Source organism: Bos indicus, chromosome 10 (genome assembly GCF_029378745.1).
Source record: "Bos indicus isolate NIAB-ARS_2022 breed Sahiwal x Tharparkar chromosome 10, NIAB-ARS_B.indTharparkar_mat_pri_1.0, whole genome shotgun sequence".
Taxonomy (NCBI): domain Eukaryota; kingdom Metazoa; phylum Chordata; class Mammalia; order Artiodactyla; family Bovidae; genus Bos; species Bos indicus.
In genome coordinates, this window is record NC_091769.1 from 28293030 (window position 1) to 28319626 (window position 26597).

The 26597-nt window shown below is 40.7% G+C and overlaps 2 protein-coding genes and 1 long non-coding RNA gene across 8 annotated transcripts in view; 2 read left to right on the forward strand and 1 right to left on the reverse strand.

Annotated features, from left to right (window-relative positions):
- SLC12A6 (solute carrier family 12 member 6) overlaps positions 1–13354 on the forward strand; it is an 84928-nt gene extending 71574 nt beyond the window's left edge. For all 4 annotated transcript variants that reach the window (XM_019968459.2, XM_019968460.2, XM_070797203.1 and 1 more), the window contains 10 exons: positions 2500–2619; positions 3536–3640; positions 4016–4184; positions 5701–5896; positions 6684–6853; positions 7625–7756; positions 8357–8464; positions 8660–8844; positions 9234–9367; positions 10315–13354. In XM_019968459.2, coding sequence (XP_019824018.1) covers positions 2500–2619; positions 3536–3640; positions 4016–4184; positions 5701–5896; positions 6684–6853; positions 7625–7756; positions 8357–8464; positions 8660–8844; positions 9234–9367; positions 10315–10406 — 1411 coding nt within the window. In that variant the 3' untranslated portion in view covers positions 10407–13354. The remainder of the gene's footprint in view (positions 1–2499; positions 2620–3535; positions 3641–4015; positions 4185–5700; positions 5897–6683; positions 6854–7624; positions 7757–8356; positions 8465–8659; positions 8845–9233; positions 9368–10314) is intronic.
- Positions 13272–16731, reverse strand: EMC4 (ER membrane protein complex subunit 4). Of its 3 annotated transcripts, XM_019968461.2 has the most exons (5): positions 16537–16731; positions 16101–16215; positions 14298–14451; positions 13816–13976; positions 13272–13571 (listed from the first exon to the last, which is right to left on the reverse strand). In XM_019968461.2, exons 1-5 carry the CDS (start codon positions 16620–16622, stop codon positions 13536–13538), a joined length of 552 nt encoding a protein of 183 aa, XP_019824020.1. In that variant the 5' UTR covers positions 16623–16731; the 3' UTR covers positions 13272–13535. The 3 variants fall into 3 exon arrangements, with proteins under 3 accessions (XP_019824020.1, XP_019824021.1, XP_070653308.1); XM_019968462.2 differs by lacking the exon at positions 13816–13976; XM_070797207.1 differs by lacking the exons at positions 16101–16215; positions 16537–16731 and adding an exon at positions 16460–16479.
- Positions 16732–16786: 55 nt separating this feature from the next.
- LOC109564530 (uncharacterized) lies at positions 16787–20744 on the forward strand. Its single transcript, XR_002181505.2, has 3 exons — positions 16787–18682; positions 19112–19266; positions 19523–20744. It is a non-coding gene; the product is annotated as an uncharacterized lncRNA (long non-coding RNA).
- The last annotated feature ends 5853 nt before the right edge of the window (positions 20745–26597 follow it).

Sequence of the window (26597 nt, forward strand, 5' to 3'; positions counted from 1 at the left end):
AAGTCTGCTTTTTTTCTTCTTCCCCATATTTGGAGAGAACTCATCATTGAACTTGAAAACTAGGAGATTCTAAACTCTCAATCCAGTTTTCTTCTTGGCCATTTGTTTCATACTGTCTCTTTTAGCTTCCTGTGTTCACATGAATTTCCAGCATCCTACTGTGGTTTTTTAGTACATAGTTCAGGCTCTCATTTCTTCTTTGTTGGATTAGTTAAATAAGTTTAATACATGGTTTTATAATAGCTTATAATACTCAATTGAGAATAAAGGTCAAAACTATGAAATAAATATTTCCAGGCTGCTGTGTTCCTCAGTTTAAAACAACCTACCTTTTGCTTATCGGATGGCCTGTTTACATCTTAGCTGAGCCCTGAGCTTCATTCCTTTCCATTTATCCTCTTGTCTTCATCAGTTTTCCTCAGTGTTCATTCTCAGACTCTCTTCCTTATGACAATTTTATTTAGTTAAAGAGTATGAGCTGTGTCTCTGGTGGCTCAGTGGTAAAGAATCCATCTGCCAGTGCAGAGGAGCATGGGTTCGATCCCTGGTGTGGGAAGATCCCATATGCCGCGGAGCCACAAGGCCCATGCACCACAACTTTTGAGCCTGTGCTCTAGAGCCCACGTCCAGCAACTAGTAAAGCCTGAGCGCCCCAGAGCCTGTGATCCGCAACAAGAGAAACTACCACAATGAGAAGCCTCTGCACAACAGAGAAAAAGCCCTGTGCATCAATGAAGACCCAGTACAACCAAAAATAAATAGATAAATAAATAAAATTATTTTTTTTAAAAAGAGAAGAACACATTCAAGTAAGTATTTTTTTTTTTAAAAAAGGAGTATGAGCCTATGGCATCAGATGGCCTAAGTTCAAGTTTAGCTCTACTATTTCCTAGCTTTGTAGCTTTCATCAAAGCTACATAGCTTTGTAGCTTTCATCATAACCACATAAAGTTTCATTTTATTCATTAATAAAATGGGACTAATCGTATTATCTATCTCATAGGATTGTTTTGAGATAATCTAAAGTGCTTAGCACAGTGCCTGGTACGTAGTAAAGCTCTTAATGAAATGTTGCTACTGCTGTTGCTGTTGTGTTCACATCTCAGTCCTTAAAGGAACTATCACATTTTTAGCTACCATCCCATTTCTTTTCTTTCATAGCTAGAAGTTCTTTAATATGTCCTATTATATACTTGTTTGTACATTCCTCTTTGCTGACTTTTTCCTTGATCCCTTTCTAGCTTCACTTACCAGGGGTGGGTAGTGATGTGACCTTTATCTGGCACAATTTTAGATCATCAGCTGATCTTAATACCATTAATCCTCTTTCTAGATTTAATGTTAGTTAAAAGTTCATTATGAACGTTTTTTTGTGTTACCAGTTGCTTTTGGTTTTTTCCTCTTTCTGTTTACACCCTATATTTTCATTCATTGGATCTAATCTTCGCCAGATTAACAACTGCTCTGTTTGTTCTTTGAAATTTATCATACAACTTAGTTCATTCTTTACACAGTACAACTTCAGTAAATGTAGTTGTCTAATTTATTTAATCAAAACAAGAATTTCATTATTTTCTTCCAAGTTCCCTATGTAAAGTAAGGAAACTAATGGCATATTTTTTTTCAGTGGGTTCTGCAGGTATGCTAATAAATTTTCATAAAGTTTTTAGAAATATTCACATGAAATGCTTTTTTTCTAAAGATCATAGAGTTGTTAATAATTCTGACTGCATGTCCCATCCCTGCTTTGCCATGTAGGTATTAATTGTCCTCGTAACTGCAGATGGCTTTTGTGGCATCCTGGTTCATTTATGTATTATTCCAGCAATGGGAAACATCAGCACTAAGGAGCTTCCCTATGGCTCGAACAGTAAAGAATCTGCCTGCAATGCGGGAGACGTGGTTTCAATCCCTAGGCCGGGAAGATCTCCTGGAGAAGGGAATGGCAACCCACTCCAGTATTCTTCCCTGAAGGAGGAGTCTGGTGGGCTCCAGACCATGGGGTTGCAGAGTTAGACACGACTGAGCAACTAACACTTCCACTTTCTTTTCAAGGATGCTTTGGGGTTCAGTGCAGATACGTTGATTGTTGCCAATCCATGATAAGATAACTATAAAAACTAAGAAAAAAGGGCTTCCTTGGTGGTCCAGTGGTTAAGACTATGTGTTTCCACTGCAGGGGGATGGGGTCAGTCCCTGGTTGGGGAAACTAAGGTCCTGCATGCCTCATGGCACGGTGCTCCCCTCGCCCCCCACCACACACATGGGAAAAGATGTTTAGAAACTTTTATACCAATTTGACATTGGCACGGCCTCCAAACATAACATTTTTTTTCTAGTAATTCAATTTTACTGTGTTTTACAGAGCTTCTGTCTACAACATATTGGAGTTTTAAAAAATAATTTTTCACCAGTTTAAGAAGCACCTCTATCACAGGCTTCTCTTATAGCTGCTTAGAAAAAAACATTTTTTATTTGTTTTTGTCTTTAATTTTCTAGGGCACTCTCTTTCATGGGAATGAGTATCTGTCTGGCTCTGATGTTCATTTCTTCCTGGTATTATGCCATCGTAGCTATGGTAATAGCTGGTATGATCTACAAATACATCGAGTACCAAGGGTGAGTCTCGATACAGTCTTCATTGATGCTAAAACTATGGAAACTGGCTAGTTTGGTTAGAGCCATACCAGTGAAATTACATTAGGGATCCAGATAACTTCATTCATCTGTACCTAAATTTTGATCATAAGGAGAAACTATTGAGAAAATATGGATCAATGAAAAAATAAAAGGAGGTACTGAAATAATAATGATTCAGTTCAGTTCAGTCACTCAGTCGTGTCCGGCTCTTTGCGACCCCATGAATCGCAGCATGCCAGGCCTCCGTGTCCATCAGCAACTCCTGGAGTTTACCCAAATTCATGTCCATCGAGTTGATGATGCCATCCAGCCATGTCATCCCCTATCATCCCCTTCTCCTGCCCCCAGTCCCTCCCAGCATCAGAGTCTTTTCCAATAATGATTAGTATTAAATAAATATAAATATTCTTGCTTATCTCTTCAGGCAAGGAATTGTGTCTGAGATGAAAAATAAATCAGTCCTGAATAACTTTGTAACAACTTCATTAACAGCTTGCCCAAATTAGGAATAAATAACACTCTGATTTAGATTATGTTGAGTTTTGCTTCCTGTGCATTATTTTTGAAATAATTTGAACTTTGGATCTGTAGTAATTTCCTAATCCAAATTGCTATTTAGCATTCTTGCTTTTCAGCAGTTACATCGCAGGACAAGTGAGTGACCCTCTCAGCCTTTATTCTGAACTGTTGTACAGTTCAGTGTGTTGATGGAGGATAGTGTTGATCTGCATACAGTGGGTTCATTGTGTTAGTAGTGAGCATCATATAAATAGCTAATACAAGTTTTAATCTACTTTGTGTGTATGTTACTTTTAAATAAAGTAAACTTTAGTTTTTGAAATTGTACTTGCTAGATTTTAAATCTGTCTCTGCTGTTTTCGCCCCTTTCTCTCAGAGCTGAGAAAGAATGGGGTGATGGTATCCGCGGGCTGTCCCTCAGTGCAGCCCGATTTGCTTTGCTTAGGCTGGAGGAAGGACCACCACACACTAAAAACTGGAGGTAAAAAAAAATCAACAGAATTGGCACACAGAATTGTGTACTTCATTGATTACAGCATAAGGAAATTGTGTGACCCAAGGAATTCGTGTAATGAACCTGTTTTGACTGATTCTAAATCCTTGATCTCTGTGACCTTTTAGTTATGTATGATCTAGACTTCTACCCTTTTAATTCTTCCTTCACGACTGATCAACTTGAAATAATACTGGGAAAATTCAGAATGACTATATAGCCTCATCATTTTCTCTAATCTCTTACTTCTGTCAAATTATATGTTTTATTCAGATCTCCTAAATTAAAGGGTAGGATTGTCATTCTTTCCTCAGACCCAAAGTGTTTTCTCATCTTACCATCCCCCTGCCAACCTCTTTGCAGGCCTCAGTTACTTGTATTGCTGAAACTAGATGAAGACCTACACGTCAAGCATCCTCGTCTCCTCACCTTTGCTTCACAGCTTAAGGCAGGAAAGGGTCTCACAATTGTGGGCTCTGTCATCGTCGGGAACTTCCTGGAGAACTATGGTGAAGCGTTAGCTGCTGAGCAGGTAACAGTCAAGGCTTAATGACCTAGTAGAATTTAATTTAGTTTATGGTTTCGTTCAGCTGAATCATAAGACCTCAGATTTCTAAGTTGATCCCTTTGCTGAGCAACCTAGGAGGTGTCCTTCTTGTGCTGACTTGTATGGTCATATTCTCCAAATAATAAGGTGAACCAGAAGATAATAATTTATTCTTCCCATTCAAAAACTTTCTAAACTATAAGATTATCAAGGCTAAGCACTAGACTCCAGACATTGACTCGGCCCTGAGAAAAATCACATAAATAAATCATCCCTTGAACCATGGTGATAATTCCTGTCAATTTAGTTGTGACACCAAGGAGCAATGAGCACATTTTCTTCCTCTTTACTAATCTTAATACATGGTAGCAGAACCAGGATTCTTTTGCTAAGTCTGATTAGCTTATGGGAATTAAAGTTCTTTCTGAAGAAGAAAGTAGTTTCCATTCTAATATTTATTATAAGCAATAGATAGAACTACCCTGGGGAAGTTTCAATTGCATTTTAAAATTTTTACTGAAGGACTTCCCTGGTGGTCAAGTAGCTTATATCCCATGCTTCCAGTGCAGAGGGGCAGGTTTCAATCCCTGGTCATTGAACTAGACCCACATGCCACAACTAGAGAAGTCTGAGTGCCGCAGTGAAAATTTACCAGCGCAGCGTAAACAAACAAGTAAATGTAATAAAAATTTTTTTTTAATTTACTGGGTTTCATTTTGGAATGAAATGAAATGTTTAGCTTTGAAACACTAAAACTAGAAGTGCTGAAGAAACATTAGTCCAGAATGATCATAAAAATAAATTAAAAGCACAGTATTGGAAATCAAGAGACACTGATTAATCTAGATACACCCTGACTTAATCTGTGCCTTTGGGAAAATCATATCCATTTTCCATATCGTTATTCCCTTCACCATTCCACCAAGAGAGTGAAGTAAAAGAAATACAAGTGTCATTAATAATCACCATTAAAATATCAAAAAGAATGCGGAAATAGGAGAAACAAGGAAATAAAACATACCGGAGATAATTCTGAAGTGAAACTGAATCTGAATCATATTGATTGAATTTGAATCAATATGATGAAACTGAATCATCATATTGAATTTCTAGTAAAGGAGTCAGAGCAAGACTGACACTGAGGAAGGAAGATTATGTTCACACTAACCCTGGGCCATTAAGGAATACCGAATATTCACTTTGTGAAGATCTCTGTTCTCAATTTGTTTGGTATGTTAGAAAGAAAAGCAGAAGGGAGGGAAATGTAGAGTATCTACATGTAGACAACTATCTATGTATGTAGTAAGCACCCAGAAAGTGAAAAGGCAAAGGATAATAAAATTTCATTGGGATAAATTAAACTTTTTTAATTGTTCTGTACAAGATACGACCTTATACAGAGTTTGGAAAGAGGAGGGGAATATACTATGGAGAAGAAGTAAGAAGTTAAAAGACCCGGGATAAAGTAATCTAATTTTGAGGTTCTGGTTCTCTCTTTCAGACCATAAAGCATTTAATGGAGGCAGAGAAGGTGAAAGGGTTCTCACAGCTGGTGGTGGCCGCCAAACTGAGGGAGGGCATTTCCCACCTCATCCAGTCGTGTGGCCTTGGGGGCATGAAGCACAACACAGTGGTGATGGGATGGCCAAATGGCTGGCGCCAGAGTGAAGATGCTCGAGCTTGGAAGACTTTTATTGGTACAAACCACTTCTTGTACTATCTTGAGGGCCCAAATAGAGGATATACTCTGACCCCATTCTCCAGCCTTGTACAGTAGAAATTCTGTCATTGCTGAAACGTAGCCTTATAAGGGCACCTAGGGGCTTCCCTGGAGGCACAGTGGTAAAGAATCCACCTGCCAGTGCAGGAAATGCAAGAGACTCAGGTTCGATCGTTGGGTTGGAAAGATCCCCTGGAGGAAAAAAATGGCAACTTACTCCAGTATTCTTGCCTGGAAAATTCCATGAACAGAGGGTCCTGGTGGGCTACTGTCTGTGGGGTCAAAAAGAGTCAGACATGACTGAGTGACTGAGCAGACAGAGCGCAAATAACTGTTAGTAGTAATAACTGATTCTACTCACCTCCTCCAGCCTCACATAATGTTCATCACTTGTTTATCTTGCCAAGTCTTATGTTTGGAATTATCTCTGAAATTGTCATATTTCCAGGTGTGATCTCCCACATTGACATTCTAACAGGAGTTGGAGGAAGTGTTCTTCAGCATCAAAATCTCCCAAATTCACATACCCCGCTGTAGAAACACAGTAATCAGAATACACCTAGTGATGTAAATCATAGGTCTCAGTCTAATTCTGTTGGCTATTCAGATTTTTATTAATAAATTTTGTTACTTGATTTGATATAACCTACTGTGTAAACAAAAGACTGTAAAAGGGCATTACCCTTTCTTTGCGGACATGGTAGGAAGCAAGGCAAGCCTGAGGATTCATCTCTGCTTATCCCAAGTTTCTATTTTTTCTCTAGGCACAGTTCGAGTGACAACTGCTGCCCATCTGGCCCTGCTGGTGGCCAAAAACATCTCCTTCTTTCCGAGCAATGTGGAGCAGTTTTCTGAGGGCAACATTGATGTGTGGTGGATTGTACATGATGGGGGGATGCTCATGCTATTACCATTCCTACTGAAACAGCATAAGGTATTTTGACACCTTTTTAAAAAAAAAAGTCTCTCTCCGTCAACTTCTGTCCTGGTTGGTTCACTAGACAGTTTTTTTCCTTTAATTCTATAATGTTGGGGCTTAGAAATGTTGGAGATTGTTCTTGGCCTTCCATGATCCCAGATTCAACCTTATGAGAAATAGTTTTCTTTGTAGTTGATATCTAACCATCTCCAAGGGAAATTCAGCAAGTTTATTAAGCTACATATGAGCCCTTGTGAAAAAAACATTAACAAGTGAACATGTCCTGTTTAAAAAAAAAAAAAAAGAGCAAAGTGCTGGAAACCTAAGGGGTATGTGTGTCCTGCTCATTCTTTGGTAAGACTGAGATTTAAAATAGTAAATATAGCCAGTGTCTGTTGACTTGGCCCACCTCTCCCTTGAGGTGTTTTTTTCTGTTCTTTCTGTTCCTTCCTCAATGAACTTTTTTTGCCACAGAGGAAAAAAAAATAGTAGAGTCTGCAGGGTGTCATTAGTATGCTGTCTGACTAAAGCACCCTATTAATGTATCACATGCTGTCTTTTCCATTTTGCCAGTTTTTTTCTTGTTATTAAATAAGAACTCTCTTAAACTGTATTTCATGTGTTCATAGTCAAACTTTTGCCCAGGTACAATAATAGAGCAAGTAAGAAGCTAGGAACAAATACCTTGATACTATTCAAGGTTGTTCTAGGCAAAAATGCCATCTGAGTAACTCTTTTTCTGCTTCTTTGCATTTAATTTCCCATGTATATATGGTACTTTCTCAGGTGTGGCGAAAATGCAGCATACGGATCTTCACAGTAGCCCAGCTAGAAGACAACAGTATTCAGATGAAGAAGGACCTGGCCACCTTCTTGTATCACCTTCGCATTGAGGCAGAGGTGGAAGTGGTAGAGATGGTGAGAAAGCTGAGTTTGAGATCAGAGAAGCTACCCTTCCCCCATGTCCCACCCTGTCATTCTAGAATCTCTTCTAGTCTGGGAATTTCTTCCGCTGCAAATGTGGATTAATCCCTTAGTTCCAACAAGACTCCAGTATATTGATTTAGATAAGTGTAGTGCATATGTGGTGTGTATTTGGTGGCGATTTTTAGTTTTGCTTTCTTGTTTATTATAGTCCTTCTATTTCTGCCAGATTCTTGTCTTAATACAGTTTCATTAAGTTTCTATTCATATATTCAAGCTAAAGTCACACATAGGTTTTTTTTTTTTTAATAACCTGGCAGTATTAAAATAACAGGATTTTGTGTTTTGTGTTTCAAGGAAACACATATGTAATGGTTAGATTGTGGGAAAGAGTCAGAGCTCTGGATTTGATCTACAGGCCACAGCATTGTTTTACGTAGCTCAATGACTGAACAAAAACTGAAAACTAGGTTGATACGGTGATAGTTGCTCTTGTTTAGTGAGTGGAAGTGAAAGTATGTGTTTCTTGTTCCTTTGTGCTTATTGCTCATTCCTTGAAGCTTATTGTGCTTATCTGTGTGGTCTGTATGGCAGCATGACAGTGACATATCCGCATACACTTACGAGCGCACCCTGATGATGGAGCAGAGGTCACAGATGCTGCGGCACATGCGCCTGTCCAAGACGGAGCGAGACCGAGAGGTGAGGCTGCCACGTCGGCCTCATCCTGGCCTGGGAGGTCTTTCACTGAGAGGGATGATGGTATTCTCACAGCATGACAGATTCTTCCTTACTTGCTTTATTAGTTACTCTACAGTAGCCACATTTTAAAATAATTAAAGATGATGCATGAGAGAAAACAGGTATAGTATCATAGTTGTGTTGGGCCTCCCCCAGGCACAGCTGGTGAAAGATCGGAACTCAATGCTACGACTGACCAGCATCGGCTCTGACGAGGATGACGAGACAGAGACTTATCAGGAGAAGGTGCACATGACGTGGACGAAAGACAAGTATATGGCGTCTCGGGGACAAAAGGCCAAGTCAATGGAAGGGTTCCAGGACCTGCTTAACATGCGTCCGTAAGTTTCCAACTCAAACCTAACGTAGTATTCCCGTTAGTGCCACAGATGCGACTTTGCCTGGGTACACAGGATGGAATCTAGTCTTCATTTCACCCAGAGCCAGCCATCTTTCTGTTATTGGCCTATGCATACCAGCCACCAATTAATACTGTACACAAACCATCTTTCTTCCTGCCCATACTGTGTTCCTGGTATAAAACAAGCACACACAGAATGAGAAAACCCATGATATCAATATTTTAAGGCAATCATTTGTTCATTATATTACTCATACTCTCAGCAAAAAACCTCTTAATATCTCAAGTTTTTTAGAGTTGACGATATGCCTTAGTTTTCTCTTTGCCATAACCCACTTCTGTTTCTAACCCCTCGCCCTCCCCTTCCAGGGACCAGTCCAATGTGAGGCGGATGCATACAGCAGTGAAGCTCAATGAGGTTATAGTTAACAAGTCCCATGAAGCAAAGCTGGTTTTGTTGAATATGCCAGGGCCACCCCGAAACCCTGAGGGTGACGAAAACTGTATCCTTTCTGACAGAATTGCTGGTAGGGAAAATCTAAATGTGTTTTAGATGAGACACTGAGTAACTATAAAGGTCACTGTCTATGACTTCCCCTCTTGAGAAGGGAAGACTGTTAAAAGTCTCAGGCAAGGATCCTTACTAAGTAGTGATACTATGCTTCTTTGGGGGAGTTGGATGTAATATTCTCTCAAAACCCTAAACAGATTTTTTAGGTGGTATATCTGCACAATGACTTTTAATGTTCAGTATATAGAACCATTTCTGATCATCCTAGAGATGGAACACCATATCCTTTCCCCTTTCCAGGCTCTTCCCACTTCACAAAGTCTCTCTTGGAGGAAGTTAAAGGGGAACTTCCTCTAACTGAGGGGAAAAGACAAGGGTTCGTCCTCATACTCTAATTCCAGGACTGTTTTTATGGGCCCCTTCAGCACTGAAATAGCAAAGACTGGTCCATTTCTACAAGTACCATTAAGGAAAAGAGGTTAAAAGCAAACAAAGAGTAAATCCTCTGTATTTCAGTGAAACAGAAAAAAGAAGTGGCAGGGAAAAAATGTAACTCTAGGGGCTGCACTTGGAAATTACTTGGATTCTGTCTTGGAATCTTACAGTCTACCCTGTTGTGGCTTTTTCTACTTTTTGGCTTATTTACTGTGTACTGGTAACACATTACTTGTGGGTTCCCCCCATTTTAAAATAAGTTAGAAAAGTCTAACCAGTGGGAAATAGTTTTGCATTAATATTATTTATGCCAAGAGACTAGATCCCCAGATTACTTCACAGAACTGAATTGAATCCAGAGTTCAGACTTCTCCAGTTCTGACTATATAATAATTAAGCCTGTTGATTTTTCAGCTTTGTAGTCAGATAAACTCAGATTATCATGATGCCAGGTTGTAAGAATGCTCTTTTCCTACTTAGTTGTCTCCTTGACAATTTCTGAAGACATGGAGTTCCTGGAAGTACTCACTGAAGGACTAGAGCGAGTCCTTCTTGTCCGAGGTGGTGGCAGTGAAGTGATCACCATTTATTCATAATCTACTCCTGAATGGCTCTGCTTGGCCTCACCTTCTGAAAAGGATTCTATCCTCCATGGAAGTGCCAGCTCTTCATTACCACTCCCATCAACTAGAGACCTGCATTCTGTATACATCACACTGAACTCTTAATGAGCTGAGCCTCAAGTCCTTGTGCAAGAAAGTACAAACCGATCTGTTCTTCGCTACCATATGACCTGCTGTCCTTAAAGAAGTAGATCTTCCCTCAACATCAGAACACTGCTCAAGGCCTGCAAGCCATGCCTGTTCCAGATGAAGGCAATTTAGGATGAACAAACTAAACCAATAAAATAAATTGGTAAAAGAGATGCTAGAAAGTCAACTGAAGTCAAAAGGCAAATACACAAGTACACATCTGAAATTAAAGATGAGTCTTAGAAGTCATGATTCAAGATGGCACCATAGGGGTAACAGCCAGAGACAGCCTCATCATACTAAGGAATTCATGGCCAAGTACATGGGGGTCTTACATCTTTGTGTAGGTAACTGGCAGGCCAAGATGAAAATTTTCATCAGTGTATCCACTGCTCTCTGGGACTCTTAATTTTATATTAGGGTACTAATATGTAAAAACTGAAACATGAAACTGCAGCCTCTACTTCCTCCGAAACAAGATTCCCCCAAAATATGTTTAGGTACACATACTATATTATATATTTCGGCTGTTTTTCAAAACCCATTCTGTGGTTAGGATTGTAATACAGGCACTGTTACCATGGAAATTGTTCTTTAGAAGGCTGAGTAAAAATTCTTTCAGGTTCTTTTCAAATGGACAAACAAAGGGAACTCCAAAAGTTATCTATCAAGATCTGGATAAATACAGTCTGTAGTTACCTATGTGATATAGGCAAAATACATAAGCTGTTATCCAGGAAATATAGATGATAATGCATATTGACCAACAGATTCTCCTTTCCTTCTCCCTTTTATGTCCTCTGGATTATAGGCACAGATCAAAAATCATAGTAACAAACGCTAGGAAGACTGGCAAAAATCCTTCCCTAAACCTTTGGACTGTCCTTCAAAGGGGGAATCCAGCAGTGGAATTTGAAGTTTAGAGCCATACTCCTTCCATAGTGCCAAAGTTACTGAGCTGCTGCTATTCTTCTTACCTGCTTCACTGAAGTGGTGTAACTGGCAATGGCCTGATTCAAGAAACTTCTTTAAGAAACCTGTGGACTTACTCCCAAAGCCATAGTGAAGACCTGAGGCATGCGCCTCAGTGCTCAAAGTATGAGCTTTTTTTTTTTTTTCAATTCCTTATTCTGACTGCAGAAACTTGGATCTGAACTAAAAAATTATCCAATTTTGCTATGTTTTGTTTTCAGAAAACTCAAAATGTGTCAAGAAAATACTTGTGCAAACTTCACTAATTTGCTAACTTAATGATCACAAAACATCTGACTTTGAAGCATAGGTAAGCTACCCTGTGTGGCTGAGTGGTAATTTTATGTGAAGTCTTCATTTATTTTACAGGATAGATAGGGTATTTCAAGAAACTATCTTGCCTGTATTCATGGCTGCTTTTGAAATTCATTTTATGAATGATAAATAGTGCCAGTCTTTGATTACCAGTAGGACATGGAGCAAGCTGCTTTGCTCCATAGTCTGCAGACTATTTTTACCCTTATGGACAGAGGAGAAAAACCCTTCAATATGACTTAAGAAATTTGAGTTATTTTAATTTATTCCCTTTCCTCTTCTTTAAATCTCCAAGCTTAGTCAGGTAGCATGTTGTAAGTTTTGTGTTTTTTTTTTCCTGCTGCTTCCTGCAGAGGGTAGAAGCATTGTTTACAACTTCCATTGCAACACTCCATTGCTAAGTTGAGTCCGGCAGTAGCAGAACAAGCCCCCGAGGACCCAAGCTATTAATGACCCATGCTCTAAAGTCAGCTTGCCCAGGAATTCCTTTATATTTACACCCTCTGGCCAAAGTGATACATGTATATGTATTCTTTTCCATATAGAAAAAACGTGGGCAGAAAATAAGGTTAGTTTTTAGAAGAGCCTTTTGTGGCTGGAGCTCTGTAAGAATCCTTTAAAGGGATAATGGAATTAGTGGCTGCTAATATAGCCCCTACTGCGCCCCTAAAACAATCACTGTTACATGGGGAAGCGGTTCTTGGGCCAGATTTAAACTCATCTCTGTCTAGAGCATTTCATGTCTACAAGTCACTTATGTTGTCTGCAAAGCGTCTTGTCTCTTAATCACTGCAAATAAAGCAATACTGAAAACTTGACAAGAGAATGCATCTTAGGGGAGGGGGCTATGTGTTTTAAGCAGAAAGAAAAAGGAAAGACATCTTCCTGCTTTTTGAATGAGATCCAGCTTTTAAGTCTTAGCTGTGACTTTACCAGGGCAGGTTATGACAATATTCATTTTCTAATTGCTGGCCCTCTGTGTTGCATAGCTATCTTAAAACTGAAGTTTGAATCGCAGCATCTGTTTGACAGGTTCCCAATTCCTCTCGGCGGGGAACATCACCACTTTATATCTTCCGTTGCCTCCGATTCCTGTTGCCCCAGCAATCCTGCCAATCCTTACTCCCCCAAACGTGTTAAAAATCCATTTTTGTGGATATTAAAGTAGTTATTACACTGTAAGCATTTTATGCGCTTTTTTGGTCTGGTTTATTTTTCTTTTCATCATGTACGATCTGAATTCACATCTTCCACAAGTATCTCCAACGGAATTTTTATGTCCCAGCTTGTGTTAAATAGAAGTGAAATATTAAGAAGAATAGATTTAAGAAAAACTTGTGCAACTTTTTTTTTAGTATTGTTCTCAACCATTTAATTTATTAAAAGGAGATGCTGCTGTGGTTCTTGATTTAACAACAACCATTCTTTTGTTTACATAGTCATGGTTTTATTTGTTGTTTTGCTCTATACTGGAAACATAAATAAAGTTTTCTACCTTATTTTCAGTCAAGAGTTGTGGTATAGTTTTTGTGTGTTTGTAGTGATACATACATTGTCTTTCACCATGGAAAAAAGAGCTTTTGGTTCTTTTCAGCAGGAGATAATGTTAAGGGTTAATAAGCTGAGAAGGAGCCACTGGGCATAAAGAATCCAGATATATAGGTACCAGGTGCTTCTTTCTTAAGTTCACAAAAGCAGTCCTCCTCCACTGAACTCCATCCTCTGAGAAACGAAAAAGTAAATAGGTTAATGGTGAGTGTTGAAATAACTTCCTAAATTGAGTACTTACTACTTTAATCACAAGCTCTATTTTACTTTATCTTTTAAGAATAACAACTCTCAAATTCCTAATGGATCTTATTTAAGAAATGAGCTCTAATACCAACTGTGATCCCCCACCATCAAATGGGTCAGCTATTTACTGTACATTAGAGCTGCTCCAAATTTAACTTTCCTTTTGCCTTACCTCAGGGGGTTCAATGAAGGCTAACCAGTCTGATGCATGTGTAGGCAACAGTCCCATTGACTGGCACTTATAAACAGCCAATGCCAAACCCATAAGGTTCCCAATGAGATACACCAAACCCTGAAGAAACTTCTGGCTTGAACTTTCTAGCATCTTGAAAGCTGTTGGGGTAACAGAAAGTGTCAAAAACCAAAACAACTTTTTCTTCAGTATGAATCAGGCCATATATTAATATAAATAATACAAACAGCCCCATACTAAGATAGCAATAGAACCATTAAAGGTGAACAAAAACCCACAAGCACCATTTTCCCCTCATGCCACCACCACTGCCATCACCACCCTGCACTGCAACTAGCCAAGAGCAAGCTGTGCCAAAGATTTACAGTGGGTTTTGCCAAAGAGTTTGCCTGTGATTCTTAAAGCTCAGTTAGGGTGGATTATTATTTCAAGAATATTTACTGGCAAAAAAAAATACTTACTGGCTGAAATGGCCATAAGTGCCTGAATGGGTCGCCAAGCCATCATACACACCATCATAGTAGGGAAGATGGAGATAGTATTGCCTGCCATGTACATGATGAAGAGGTTCATAGGAATCTGTTTCAGGGGACCCAAGGCAATGTCCCAGCAGCGCTAAAACAAACACAGTTTTAACCACTGATTACTATCCTTAGTTCCACATTTATCATATCACTGACGTTAAAGTCAAATGAACACAATTCCCAGTTCTGTGCTTCTCAGCTAACTCCTCAATTCCACCACCTCTGCCATTCTCTCAACTTTGCCACAGGAACCTTGCTCGTCTACTGAAATAAGGCTTCTTCACTATTTTATGTGTTTCCCTATGGGTTTTCCAGATACCATTTTTCCCCCATGACTTTAGGTAAAGAAGAGACTTCCCTACTTTTGTTCTTATACTTCTGCACCTATCATTGTCCCATCTACAACTGAAGAACTAGATAAAATCCACATAATGGTATATCAGCACACCACATTTACTAATAGAACAGACAAATCAAGATATGTAAGATGTGAATGACATTATTAACCCAACTGACATACAACACCACCTAACATACAGAATTTACATTCTTTTCAAACACAGATGGGACATCTACAAAAACTGACAACTGAGCCATGGAGAACATGTCAGTAACTCTCAAATCATACAAAGCATATTATTTGGTTATAATGTAATTGAGCTAGAAATCAGTAACAAAAAGATAACTAGAAATTTTTTCCTATGTCTTAGAATGAACAAATGTGCTCTAAATGATCCACTAATCAAAGTAGAAATGTCAATGGAAAAATAAGTATTAACTGATAACAAAAATACCATATATCAAAACTGTAAGACCCAGAGCTTTGAGAAATTTACACCTTTAAATACATATTAGAAGACTAAAAGTAGTATCCAAGCATTTCAAGAAATCGAAGAATAAAAAATTAGAGACCCAAGGAAATGGAAAGGAAGGAAATCAAAATGAGAGCAGAAACTAATGAAATTTGCTCAACATCAAGAAAGCCAAAGGGGTTTTTTGAAAAGCAGTATTAAGGCTGAGAGGGAAAAAAGTGCCAGGCACTGTTGCAGTCACTTGGGAGACAAACATCTTGCTCTCATAGAGCTTACAACAATGGGAAAAAAAGAGATAATAAAATATATGAATGATATGGAGAAATATAAGAAAATAAGACAGGGAATGGCATGAGGGTAGACTTCACCACAAAAGTAACATCTGAGAAACATAAAGGAGATGAGACAGCAAGTCATAAAGGAATCTGGGGGAAAAGGGAAGAACAAGTACAAAAAGCCTGAAATAGGTTGCCTGGCATATTTAAGAAGCACCAAGGAGGTCATTCTGGGGACAGGAGTGAACAAAAGGCAAAGTGGTAGGAGATGGAATGACTTAGACCAGGATGATCGATTAAAGCAAAAAGAAATAAGATTTTCAATCTATTTGAACCAACAGCCTACTCTGACAGATTGGATGAGTGGTATAAGGGTATCAGAGTAGAAAAGGGACTTCAACTGGAATGCGCTGCCCCTATAGATAATTTTCAACCTACTTTTATTATACCTTATGTTCAACCGTCTTTTATTTTCCCAATTAGCACTTTTGGAGCTGATACGGTCAACTAATGTAACACTTAAGCAGTTTAGCTACCAAATATTCGGGATAAGGGCCATCTTCAGTAAGATATCCATGTGCTGCCTGGAAGAAGAGGTAGGTGTGTAGCTCAGAACTGGCTCAAGGACTATGGTTACATCTATACCTCTGTACCTTCTCCACTAGGATCCGATCTGTCTCTTGAACGCTGGTATCAGGCACTTGCTTGTCCAAGTAACCAACTGGGTACAGCGAGTCTCCCTGGCCACCGCCCCGGTCACTTCGGCCCCTACAGACCAAACCAAAAAAAACTAAGGCTGTAGCCTCCCACACTTCATATCCCGCATTTCCTGTTCTCATCATAGGAATAAAGATCCTCAGATGCATCTACCTATATTAGACCAAGCCCTCCCGTGGTTTCGTCAGATCCTGGCCTACGGGGAAGGATGAAATAAGCATCCTTTGGACACAGAAATCTCCACGGCAGAGAAGCCATCAGCTCCCCAGAAGTCGTCTTTTTAAGAGAGTTGTACCTGAGGGCTCAGGTCCTATTCCTTTGGGGTAGTTCTACAGTGAAAGCTCTGATATCGAGCTTTGCCCAGCACTTCACCTGCTGCCTCCTCCAGGTCCGCTCAGCTCAATCGCCCACTTGAAGCGCCGGCCTCGGTTAGCCACCAGGCTCCCTTGGGCAGTCATGGCGACAGCCGCCTACCAATGCGGCAAAGCTCTGGACCAAAGCGTAGCCGGATCCCAAGCCCAAAGACCTCGGCGACTTCTTGGGCTCGCTCTGTAAGTCCATTTCCGGCGCGCAACTATAGACGTCACTTCCGCCCCGGAAATTGTCCCGTGGCCAATTTGTGCTTGAGCTTGGTGCTAAAGGGACTGTTGCGCTTTCTTTTCTCTCCGAAGAGAACTTTTAGGTGTTGGGTGTTCCTGGACCTCTGAGGTGCAGTTTATGGGACAGAGGAAAGTCTATACTGACTCTGCGTTAGAGGTTGAAGCCAAGAAAGTGAAGTGAAAGTCGCTCAGTCGTGTCCAACCCTTTGCGACCTATTGAATTCTCCAGGCCAGAATACTGGACTGGGTAGCCTTTACTTTCTCCAGGGAATGCTTCCCAACCCAGGGATGGAACTCAGGTCTCCCGCATTGTGGGCGGATTCTTTACCAGCTGAGTAACCAGGGAAGCCCAAGAATAGTGGGGTGGGTAGCCTAGCCGTTCTCCAGCGGATCTTCCCGACCCAGGAATCGAACCGGGGTCTCTTGCATCGCAGGCAGATACTTTACTAGCTGAGCTACCAGGGAAGCATTGAAGGCAAGGGCTTCTGCAACTTTTACGCCTTCTTGGGAACACAAGTTCAAATCTCTGTTTGTATCCATATAAACTGTTTATATGCGTGGTGAAGCCACACATTGTGTGACTTTGAGCGAGTTATTTAGTGGCTTCTGAGTGTTGAATGTCCACCGTATTCCAGGAGCTTTGTGTTTATTATATTCTTTAATTCTCACAGTAACAATGCGTCGTAGATAGTTCTATCCCTGCCCTGCACAAAACCTGGGAGGCCTGTGGGCGTTTTAAGACTCTTGGGCTCGGGATTCAGTTTCCCTTTGAGTCCTGGCTTCCCTACTTAACTGTGTGACTTTGGGGCAAGTCAGATTCTTTGTTTTCAAACCTTTTCATGCGTACCTGCTTTCAAGGCTTGTTCTGAGTTTAAACGGAGTGCTTGCCACAAATGCATTCCATGTTTTTTATTTTAAATTTTATTTTTGCCTGTGCTGGGTCTTTGTTGCTGCATGTGGGCTTTCTGTTATGAGGAACAGGGATAGTGCTCTGGCTTCTCACTGCAGTGGCTTCTCTTGTGCAGGAGGAACTCTAGGGCCCAGCTGTCTTCAGTAGCTGCTGGGAATGTGCTCAGTAGTTGTGCAGGGGCCTCGTTGCTCCTTGGCATGTGAGATCTTCTCTAATCAGGGATGGAATCTGTGTCCCCCCAACCCCAACTAGCAGTTTGACTCCTAACCACTGGACCAGCAGGGAAGTCCTGTTTTTTTAACATCACTAATCTCCAACATTCTTCCTAGTGATTGGGTTTTATATTTAATTATATGCCTATATCATAATTAGGGAGAAGGCAATGGCACCCCACTCCAGTACTCTTGCCTGGAAAATCCCATGGATGGAGGAGCCTGGTAGGCTGCAGTCCATGGGGTCGCGAAGAGTGGGACACAACTGAGTGACTTCACTTTCACTTTTCACTTTCATGCATTGGAGAAGGGAATGGCAACCCACTCCAGTGTTCTTGCCTGGAGAATCCCAGGGACTGGGGAGCCTGGTGGGCTGCAGTCTATAGGGTCGCACAGAGTCGGACACGACTGAAGTGACTTAGCAGCAGCATATCATAATTAAACCTATTACCAGGTATTTGTTTACTGTTTTTTTTCCCCTTTTATAACCAATATTGCTGCCATTGTCCTTCAAGTCATATACTCCTTCCCTTTTAAAGTACTCCTCTGCTTGGTATAAAATTTTTTAGAGTGCTCATGTTCATGCTTAGTGGCTAAGTCTTATTCAACTCTTTGTGACCTCATGGACTGTAGCCCACCAGGCTCCTCTGTCCATGGGATTTTTCCAGTCAAGAATACTGGAGTGGGTTGCCGTTTCTTCCTCCAGGGGATTTTCTTGATCCAGGAATCAAACCTGCATCTGCTGCCCTGGAAGGTGGATTATTTACCACTGAACCACTTGGGAAGCCCCTAATAAGGTATTACAGATTTATTTATTCCTTTATTCTAGGAATCTCACAGTGTTATTTGCTGAAATGTGTTCCAAAGAACATGAAGCTATTGAGATTGAACTCAGAAAAGGTTCCAAGGTCAAATAAATTCGATATTGTATTCTGCACATACATCCCACAGATTCTCAGTGCTATTAGTATAACACTAAAACCACAAGAAGTGATGCAGTAAAGAAACTCCTTTTCATTTTGTTTTCCAATCTGCCTGAACGAGAAATCTGTCTTTTTTTTCATTACATGTGTTAGTTTCCAATGGAATCAGTGTCCTGTAGAACACAGGGGGCTACCTATGTGCTCGAATTCAAGAGAAAGGCGAAGTCACTCTTTTAACGATCTGACTGATATTCTTAAATTGTTAGAATATCATGAAAAATAATAGATTCTTTATGTAAATAGAGTTTCAGATTGGAATGAAACTTGTGTGGATCGAAGTTTTTGCACAAAAATGTGTTTTGCAAGAAAAGTAAAGGGAAACCTATATTCTAATCCTGACTCCAAATGAACTCCTGAGAGGAAGGAAGTCTGTTGGCCTTCATTTCTTCATGTATAAAGTAAGTGATTGACTTATACTAGATTACTTCTAATGGTAACTTTTAGTTTTTTGCATATTATTATTTCATATATGGCATATTCAAAGAAAATAGACATTGTAAACATATAAAGGAATAGTGGGATTTCATATCATTTTTTTAAATTGTACTTTCCATACTTTTCCTAATACTCTGCATTATGCAGCTACCACTTTTGGATTTAGAAAAAAATAAATGTTATTAATTATGTCACCCTGCTTATTTAACTTATATGCAGAGTACATCATGAGAAACGCTGGGCTGGAAGAAACACAAGCTGGAATCAAGATTGCCAGGAGAAATATCAATAACCTCAGATATGCAGATGACACCACCCTTATGGCAGAAAGTGAAGAACTAAAAAGCCTCTTGATGAAAGTGAAAGTGGAGAGTGAAAAAGTTGGCTTAAAGCTCAACATTCAGAAAACGAAGATCATGGCATCTGGTCCCATCACTTCATGAGAAATAGATGGGGAAACAGTGGAAACAGTGTCAGACTTTATTTTTGGGGGTTCCAAAATCCCTGCAGATGGTGACTGCAGCCATGAAATTAAAAGATGCTTACTCCTTGGAAGGAAAGTTATGACCAACCTAGATAGCATATTGAAAAGCAGAGACATTACTTTGCCAACAAAGGTTCGTCTAGTCAAGGCTATGGTTTTTCCTGTGGTCATGTATAGATGTGAGAGTTGGACTGTGAAGAAGGCTGAGAGCCAAAGAATTGATGCTTTGGAACTGTGGTGTTGGAGAAGACTCTTGAGAGTCCCTTGGACTGCAAGGAGATCCACCCAGTCCATTCTGAAGGAGATCAGCCCTGGGATTTCTTTGGAAGGAATGATGCTGAAGCTGAAACTCCAGTACTTTGGCCACCTCATGCGAAGAGTTGACTCATTGGAAAAGACTCTGATGCTGGGAGGGATTGGGGGCGGGAGAAGAAGGGGACAACAGAGGATGAGATGGCTGGATAGGATCACTGACTCGATGGACGTGAGTCTGAGTGAACTCCGGGAGTTGGTGATGGACAGGGAGGCCTGGCATGCTGCAATTCATGGGGTTGCAAAGAGTTGGACACGACTGAGCGACTGAACTGATAACATGACATGATTTTAAACCTAAAAGCAGAATGATTCGGAGATTCACCTTGAGAGCCCTTAAAAAATACTGATGCCTTGGCCACACCTAGAGATTTTACTTCATCTGCTTAGCGGGGATCAAATGCATCAGTGTTTTTTGTGTGGCTCTCCTGGTGATTGTACTTTGCAGCAAGGATTCAGAATCACTGACCTAAGAGTGTTTCATTGCTCTAAAATGACAAGGTTTGAATTTACACAGAGTAGTTTAAGCAATCATTAGTTTTTGAGAGCCTCCTTGTATTCCTCCCCACTGGGAGAAACTTGAATTAGAAAATAATAGGAATACTGAAATTGTAAAAATAAATATTAAACTTCCCTTACTTTGTGGCTTTGAGTAAATGTTATTTTAATTAAAGAAACTATGAGAAGGCAAACCGTGATTCCACAGGTCACATGAGTTGCCTCGTTTGCTTTTACAGTTTGTGCCACTGTCCAGTTTTGGCATTTGTGTTTGTGTCTTCCCCTCTCATCCCCAAACACTTCCTGAAGGGTCTAGTGAAGTGAAAGTCACTGAGTCGTGTCTGATTCTTTGCGACCCCATGGACCATACAGTCCATCTCCAGGCCAGTATATAGGAGTGGGTAACCTTTCCCTTCTCCAGGGGATCTTCCCAACTCAGGGATCGAACCCAGGTCTCCCACATTGCAGGTGGATTCTTTACCAGCTGAGCCACAAGGGAAGCCCTTTAAGGGTCTAAGCAGCTGACTGTTTCTAATACTTCATGCCATTTTCTTCAGAGCATCTGCATTTGGATTGAAACGAACAAAGAAATTTTCTGTTCATACAACCAGATTTGTGAGAATGCATCCCTCTAAAGGAAAAAGTTTTACAGCTACCTCTGAAGTTTTTGGTCTATGCCATTTTACAGCGTCTCTATTATAATTCTATTCGGCTAGCCTCACTGGTTCAACCAGTTCCCCCAGTGTTTTAAAAAAAGCTCCTAAGCCTTTTAGCAGCTTCAGTAAAATGGGCTTCTATTGCAATCTCTAGTTATTTGTTATTTAACTCTACTATCATTACTGTCTTGTGAAAAGGAACACCTTACTATTATACCATTCATGGTACAGTTGTTTCCATGGCAGTAATAGGGTTTTAACAGGATGAAAATTTTTTGATCCATTTGTCTGTTTGCATTTTCAAACCCCTTTATCAGAAAAAATATATATATATATTTTGGGGGTTAAGATCCTACGTTGTTAGTTCAGATTCGGTTTCTGCATCGTTTCTATGCAGATTACAATTTTTTCTGTTTCTGGTTCATGGCCATTTCGTGTCATGAAATGCCCCTGGCAGCAGTGACATGAAATAATATGGTGCTGGGAGAAGAGGCTGGCTAGTAATACCATTCTTCATTATCAACTACCTTTCTCATTTCAAGAGGACGGTTGTGAAATTCACATTTTAACAGGTTCCCATTATAGCACTTCCCTCCAGCACTTGCTTAGGAAGCTGGGAGAATTGCCATTCCCACAGATCCATTAAAGAATAAGGATGACAACCATTGTGTGAGTCATAATGATACATCTCTGATGGTGTAACATGTTTCTTCAAGCTTGGTTACTCTGGATTCATCTGGTGATCAATTTCAGGTATGTTGGGAGTGGGGTAAGCTACATCCCACTACACAGAATACTGGAATCTAAGAATACTGAAGTCTACATCCAGGATCTGAATGACCAATCCAGGTCCTTTGGGGCATTTTTTCTTATGTGCTAATTTTTAGAAAGCTTCAATTGGTTCCATTGTAAAGCATTGTTTTATAGCCTGAGTTTTTTATAAGGAGAATTGTTATGGACTGAGTGATTGTGTCCTCCCAAAATTCATATGTCAAAGCCCTAACTCCCAATGTATTTATTTGAAGTGGGGCTTTTGTGTGTGTGTGTGCGCTAAGTCGCTTCAGTTATGTCTGACTCTTTGCTACCCTATAGACTGTAGGCCACCACTGTCCTCTGTCCATGGGATTCTCCAGGCAAGAATACTGGAGTGGGTTGCTGTGCCCTCTTCCAGGGGATCTTCCGGACCCAGGGATCGAACCCTTATGTCTCTCTGTGTGTTGGCAGGCAGGTTCTTTACCTCTAGCACCACCTGGGGCTTTTGTGGGGACAGGCAATCAGGGTTAGATGAGGTCATGAAGGTAAGGCTGTCACACTGGGATTAGTGTCTGGGAAGGAAAGTTATGACCAACCTAGATAGCATATTCAAAAGCAGAGACATTACTTTGCTAACAAAGGTCCATCTAGTCAAGGCTATGGTTTTTCCAGTAGTCATGTATGGATGTGAGAGTTGGACTATGAAGAAAGCTGAGCGTCAAAGAATTGATGCTTTTGAACTGTGGTGTTGGAGAAGACTCTTGAGAGTCCCTTGGATTGCAAGGAGATCCAACCAGTCCATCCTAAAGGAGATCAGCCCTGGGTGTTCATTGGAAGGACTGATGCTGAAGCTGAAACTCCAGTACTTTGGCCACCTCATGCGAAGAGTTGACTCATTGGAAAAGACTCTGATGCTGGGAGGAATTGGGGTCAGGAGGAGAAGGGGATGACAGAGGATGAGATGGCTGGATGGCATCACTGACTCGATAGACGTGAGTTTGGGTGAACTCCGGGAGTTGGTGATGGACAGGGAGGCCTGGTGTAATGCAATTCATGGGATCGCAAAGAGTCGGACACGACTGAGTGACTGAACTGAACTGAAGAAGACACACCACAGAGCTTGCTCTCTCAGTCTGCCATGTGAGGACGCAGTGAGAAGGTGCCTTTCTACAAGCCAGAATGGGAATGCTCACCAGGAACTGAATCAGCCGGCATCTTGATCTTGGACTTCCCAGCCTCCAGAACTGTGAGAAAATAAATTTCTGTTGTCAAAGCCATACATTCTGTGGTATTTTGTTATAGTAGCCCAGGCAGACTAATAAAAGGGTGAAGTGGGATTCAGAAGAATTGAAGGAGAATAATAAATACCTTTTAGTGCTTATTGAGTGCTTTTGAAAGATAAAGTCATCCCTTAAAACATAAAATAAATGTAGGATTGTTTAATTTGTAGGAGTTTATTACATAAATGAAAACATACACTGTCTACTGATTTTTTTTTCCACTTAATCCATATTGCTGCTGCTGCTGCTAAGTCGCTTCAGTCGTGTCCGACTCTGTGTGACCCCATAGACTGCAGCCCACCAGGCTCCTCCGTCCCTGGGATTCTCCAGGCAAGAATACTGGAGTGGGTTGCCATTTCCTTCTCCAACGCATGCATGCATGCTAAGTCGCTTCAGTCATGTCTGACTCTGTGCAACCCCATGGACAGCAGCCCATCAGGCTCCTCTGTCCACGGGGTTCTCCAGGCAAGAACACTGGAGTGGGTTGCCATTTCCTTCTAATCCATATTGAGTATCTTTCATGTCTGTCACTCAAGTCTACCTTGTTCTTTTTAAAGGCTAGAGAGTATACATGGCATAAATGTATGATAATTTAACCAGCCCCTAATCAATGAGCATTTAGGTTATTCCCATTTGTCACTGTTATGGGAGAAAAAAAACGGTTGCTATGAAAATATCCCTGGGTACTTTGTCAACATAGTTCTGTAGGAGATTCATACAATTAAGGTCACCTGCCACAGAGGTTACAGTTACAATATTAATAGATTCAAATAGGCCCTCCAAGATGTGCTAATTTGTATTTTCAAGAGTTTGTGGACTAAATTATCTGTAGTTTTGTAGTGAGTTATATAGTGTCCCGGAGAAGGCAATGGCACCCCACTCCAGTACTCTTGCTTGGAAAATCCCATGGACAGACGGGCCTGGTGGGCTGCAGTCCATGGGGTTGCTAAGAGTCGGACACGGCTGAGCGACTTCACTTTCACTTTTCACTTTCATGCATTGGAGAAGGAAATGGCAACCCACTCCAGTGTTCTTGCCTGGAGAATCCCAGGGATGGGGAAGCCTGATGGGCTGCCATCTATGGGGTCGCACAGAGTCGGACACTACTGAAGCAACTTAGCAGCAGCAGCAGCATATAGTGTCCCCTCCAAATTCACATCCACCTGGAACCTCAGAATGTGACCTTAATTGGAAATAGGAACTTGGCAGATGTAATTAGTTAAGATGAGGTCATACTGGATTAGGGTGGGTTCTAAATCCAATAACTGATGTCCTTATAAGAAGAGAGGGCACACAGATATATGCACAGGGTGGAAGTCCATGTGACAATGGAGGGAGACTGGAGTAATGAAGCTACAAGTCAATGATTGCCCCAGCCATCAGAAGCTAGGAAGAAGCAAGGAAGAAAGATTGTTGTGTAGAGCCTGCAGAAAGATCATGGCCCTGCCAACACCTTGATTTTGGTTTTCCAGCCTCCGGAATTGTGAGAGATTGTATTTCTGTTTTGAGCCACTCAGGTTTCTGGTACTTTGTTACCGTGGTCCTAGAAACTAATACAAGTTTCCTTCAGAAAGGGGTTCCATTCAAATGAATTAAGCTAACCAGGGTTAGCTCAAGTGAGAAATAATCACAAATACTAAAATAATATTTCCCAAAGCTCCAAATCAAATCCTAAACTTTAAAAATCTTGCACAGTTTTAATTTCCTGATTGCTATAAATTAGCAAAGTGTTTTTTTTAATTTCTGTATTTTAAAAAATATGTATTTATTGTGTATCTGGCTGTGTTGGGTCTTAGTCTCAGCACAGAGGATCTTCATTGCGTCGGGCAGGATCTCTCATTGCATCACATGGACTCGTTGTGGCGAGGCTCAGTAGGCGAAGCATGTAGCCTTAGTTGCTTTGTGGCATGTGGGATCACAGTGCCCTGACCCGGGATCGAACCTACATTCCCTACGTTGCAAGACAGATTCTTAACTACTGGACCATCAGGGAAGTCCCAGTAAAGTTACTTTTAAACAATTATTTTTTTAAAAAAGACATTTATTGTACAAAATGGAAAATACAAATAAGTAAAAAAGGTAATAAATCCTACCATGCAAAAAAGTGATAACAATTTTCATGGACAGTTTGATTTAGACTCTCTCAGACTTTTTAAATTTATATTTTGACTTATTTAACATATATTTTATAACATGCTATTCCATGAAGGGCCATATTTTTATTTTTATAAAAGGCAAAGGACAGGCAAAGGAAAAAATATGGCTAAATCTTTCAGGTTTTTGTGTTTAATTCTCTGATACCTCTGACAGATGTTCAGGTTCTGTTGCTTTTATCCAGCCTTGGCTGAGATCATGCGACGCTACCACACTGCACTTTCTCCCTGCCCCATTTCCACAATCCTGTCCACCCAGCCTGCAACTGGAGCCACGCTCCATTTCCCAGGACTGGGACTAGTCCTGCTACCCTTTGTAGATGAGAATAACGCTGTAGAATATTTGTGTTCTCCTCTTTGAAGGATTCAGAGTTGAGGTAACTTTGGGCTGCACAGGTAGCTCAGTAGGTAAAGAATCTGCCTGCAATGCAGGAGACACGGGAGACATGGGTTTGATCCCTGGGACAGGAAGATCCCCTGGAGGAGGGCATGGCAACCCACTCCAGGATTATTGCCTGGAGAATCCCATGGACAGATGAGCCTGGTGGGCTACAGTCCACAGGGTCACAGAGAGTCAGACATGACTGAAGTGACTGAGCATGCTTGCACACCTGTATCTAGCTATCTGTCTGTCTATCTGTCTATCTATCTATCACTCCTCAAGGCTTGCAGGATGTTAGTTCCCCTACCAGGAGTTGAACCTGGGCCATTGGCAGTGAAAGTGTAGAGTCCTAACCATTGGACCACCAGAGAATTCCCTGTCTTTCTTTAAGAGTCACAGTTAATGTTAGTATTTTAAAGACTTTGAGAAGTGGTATACTACAGTAAAGAAATATTTGTTTTATCCAACAGTTACCAAACTTCTGTGGCCAAGGAAACCTTTTTTTCTTCTTCCCTCTCTTTATTTTCAATCTAGCGACATCTTGCAGAACAGGTGTTCCAAAGAACATATTTAATATTGCATAGCCAGTTTCTGTTCAGACTCAATTTTGTTACTGCCAAAGTGGTTTGGCCTTGTGTCCAGCTCTAGGAAGCAGACTTCAGTTTTCATGGTCTTTCTGCAGCTCCAGTCTCTTGAGGCTGCAGACGTTTGTGGACCTCTTGAGGCTGTTTGCTCTTTCAAGTACCCTTCCCAAAGTTATTATCCTGCTTCTTATG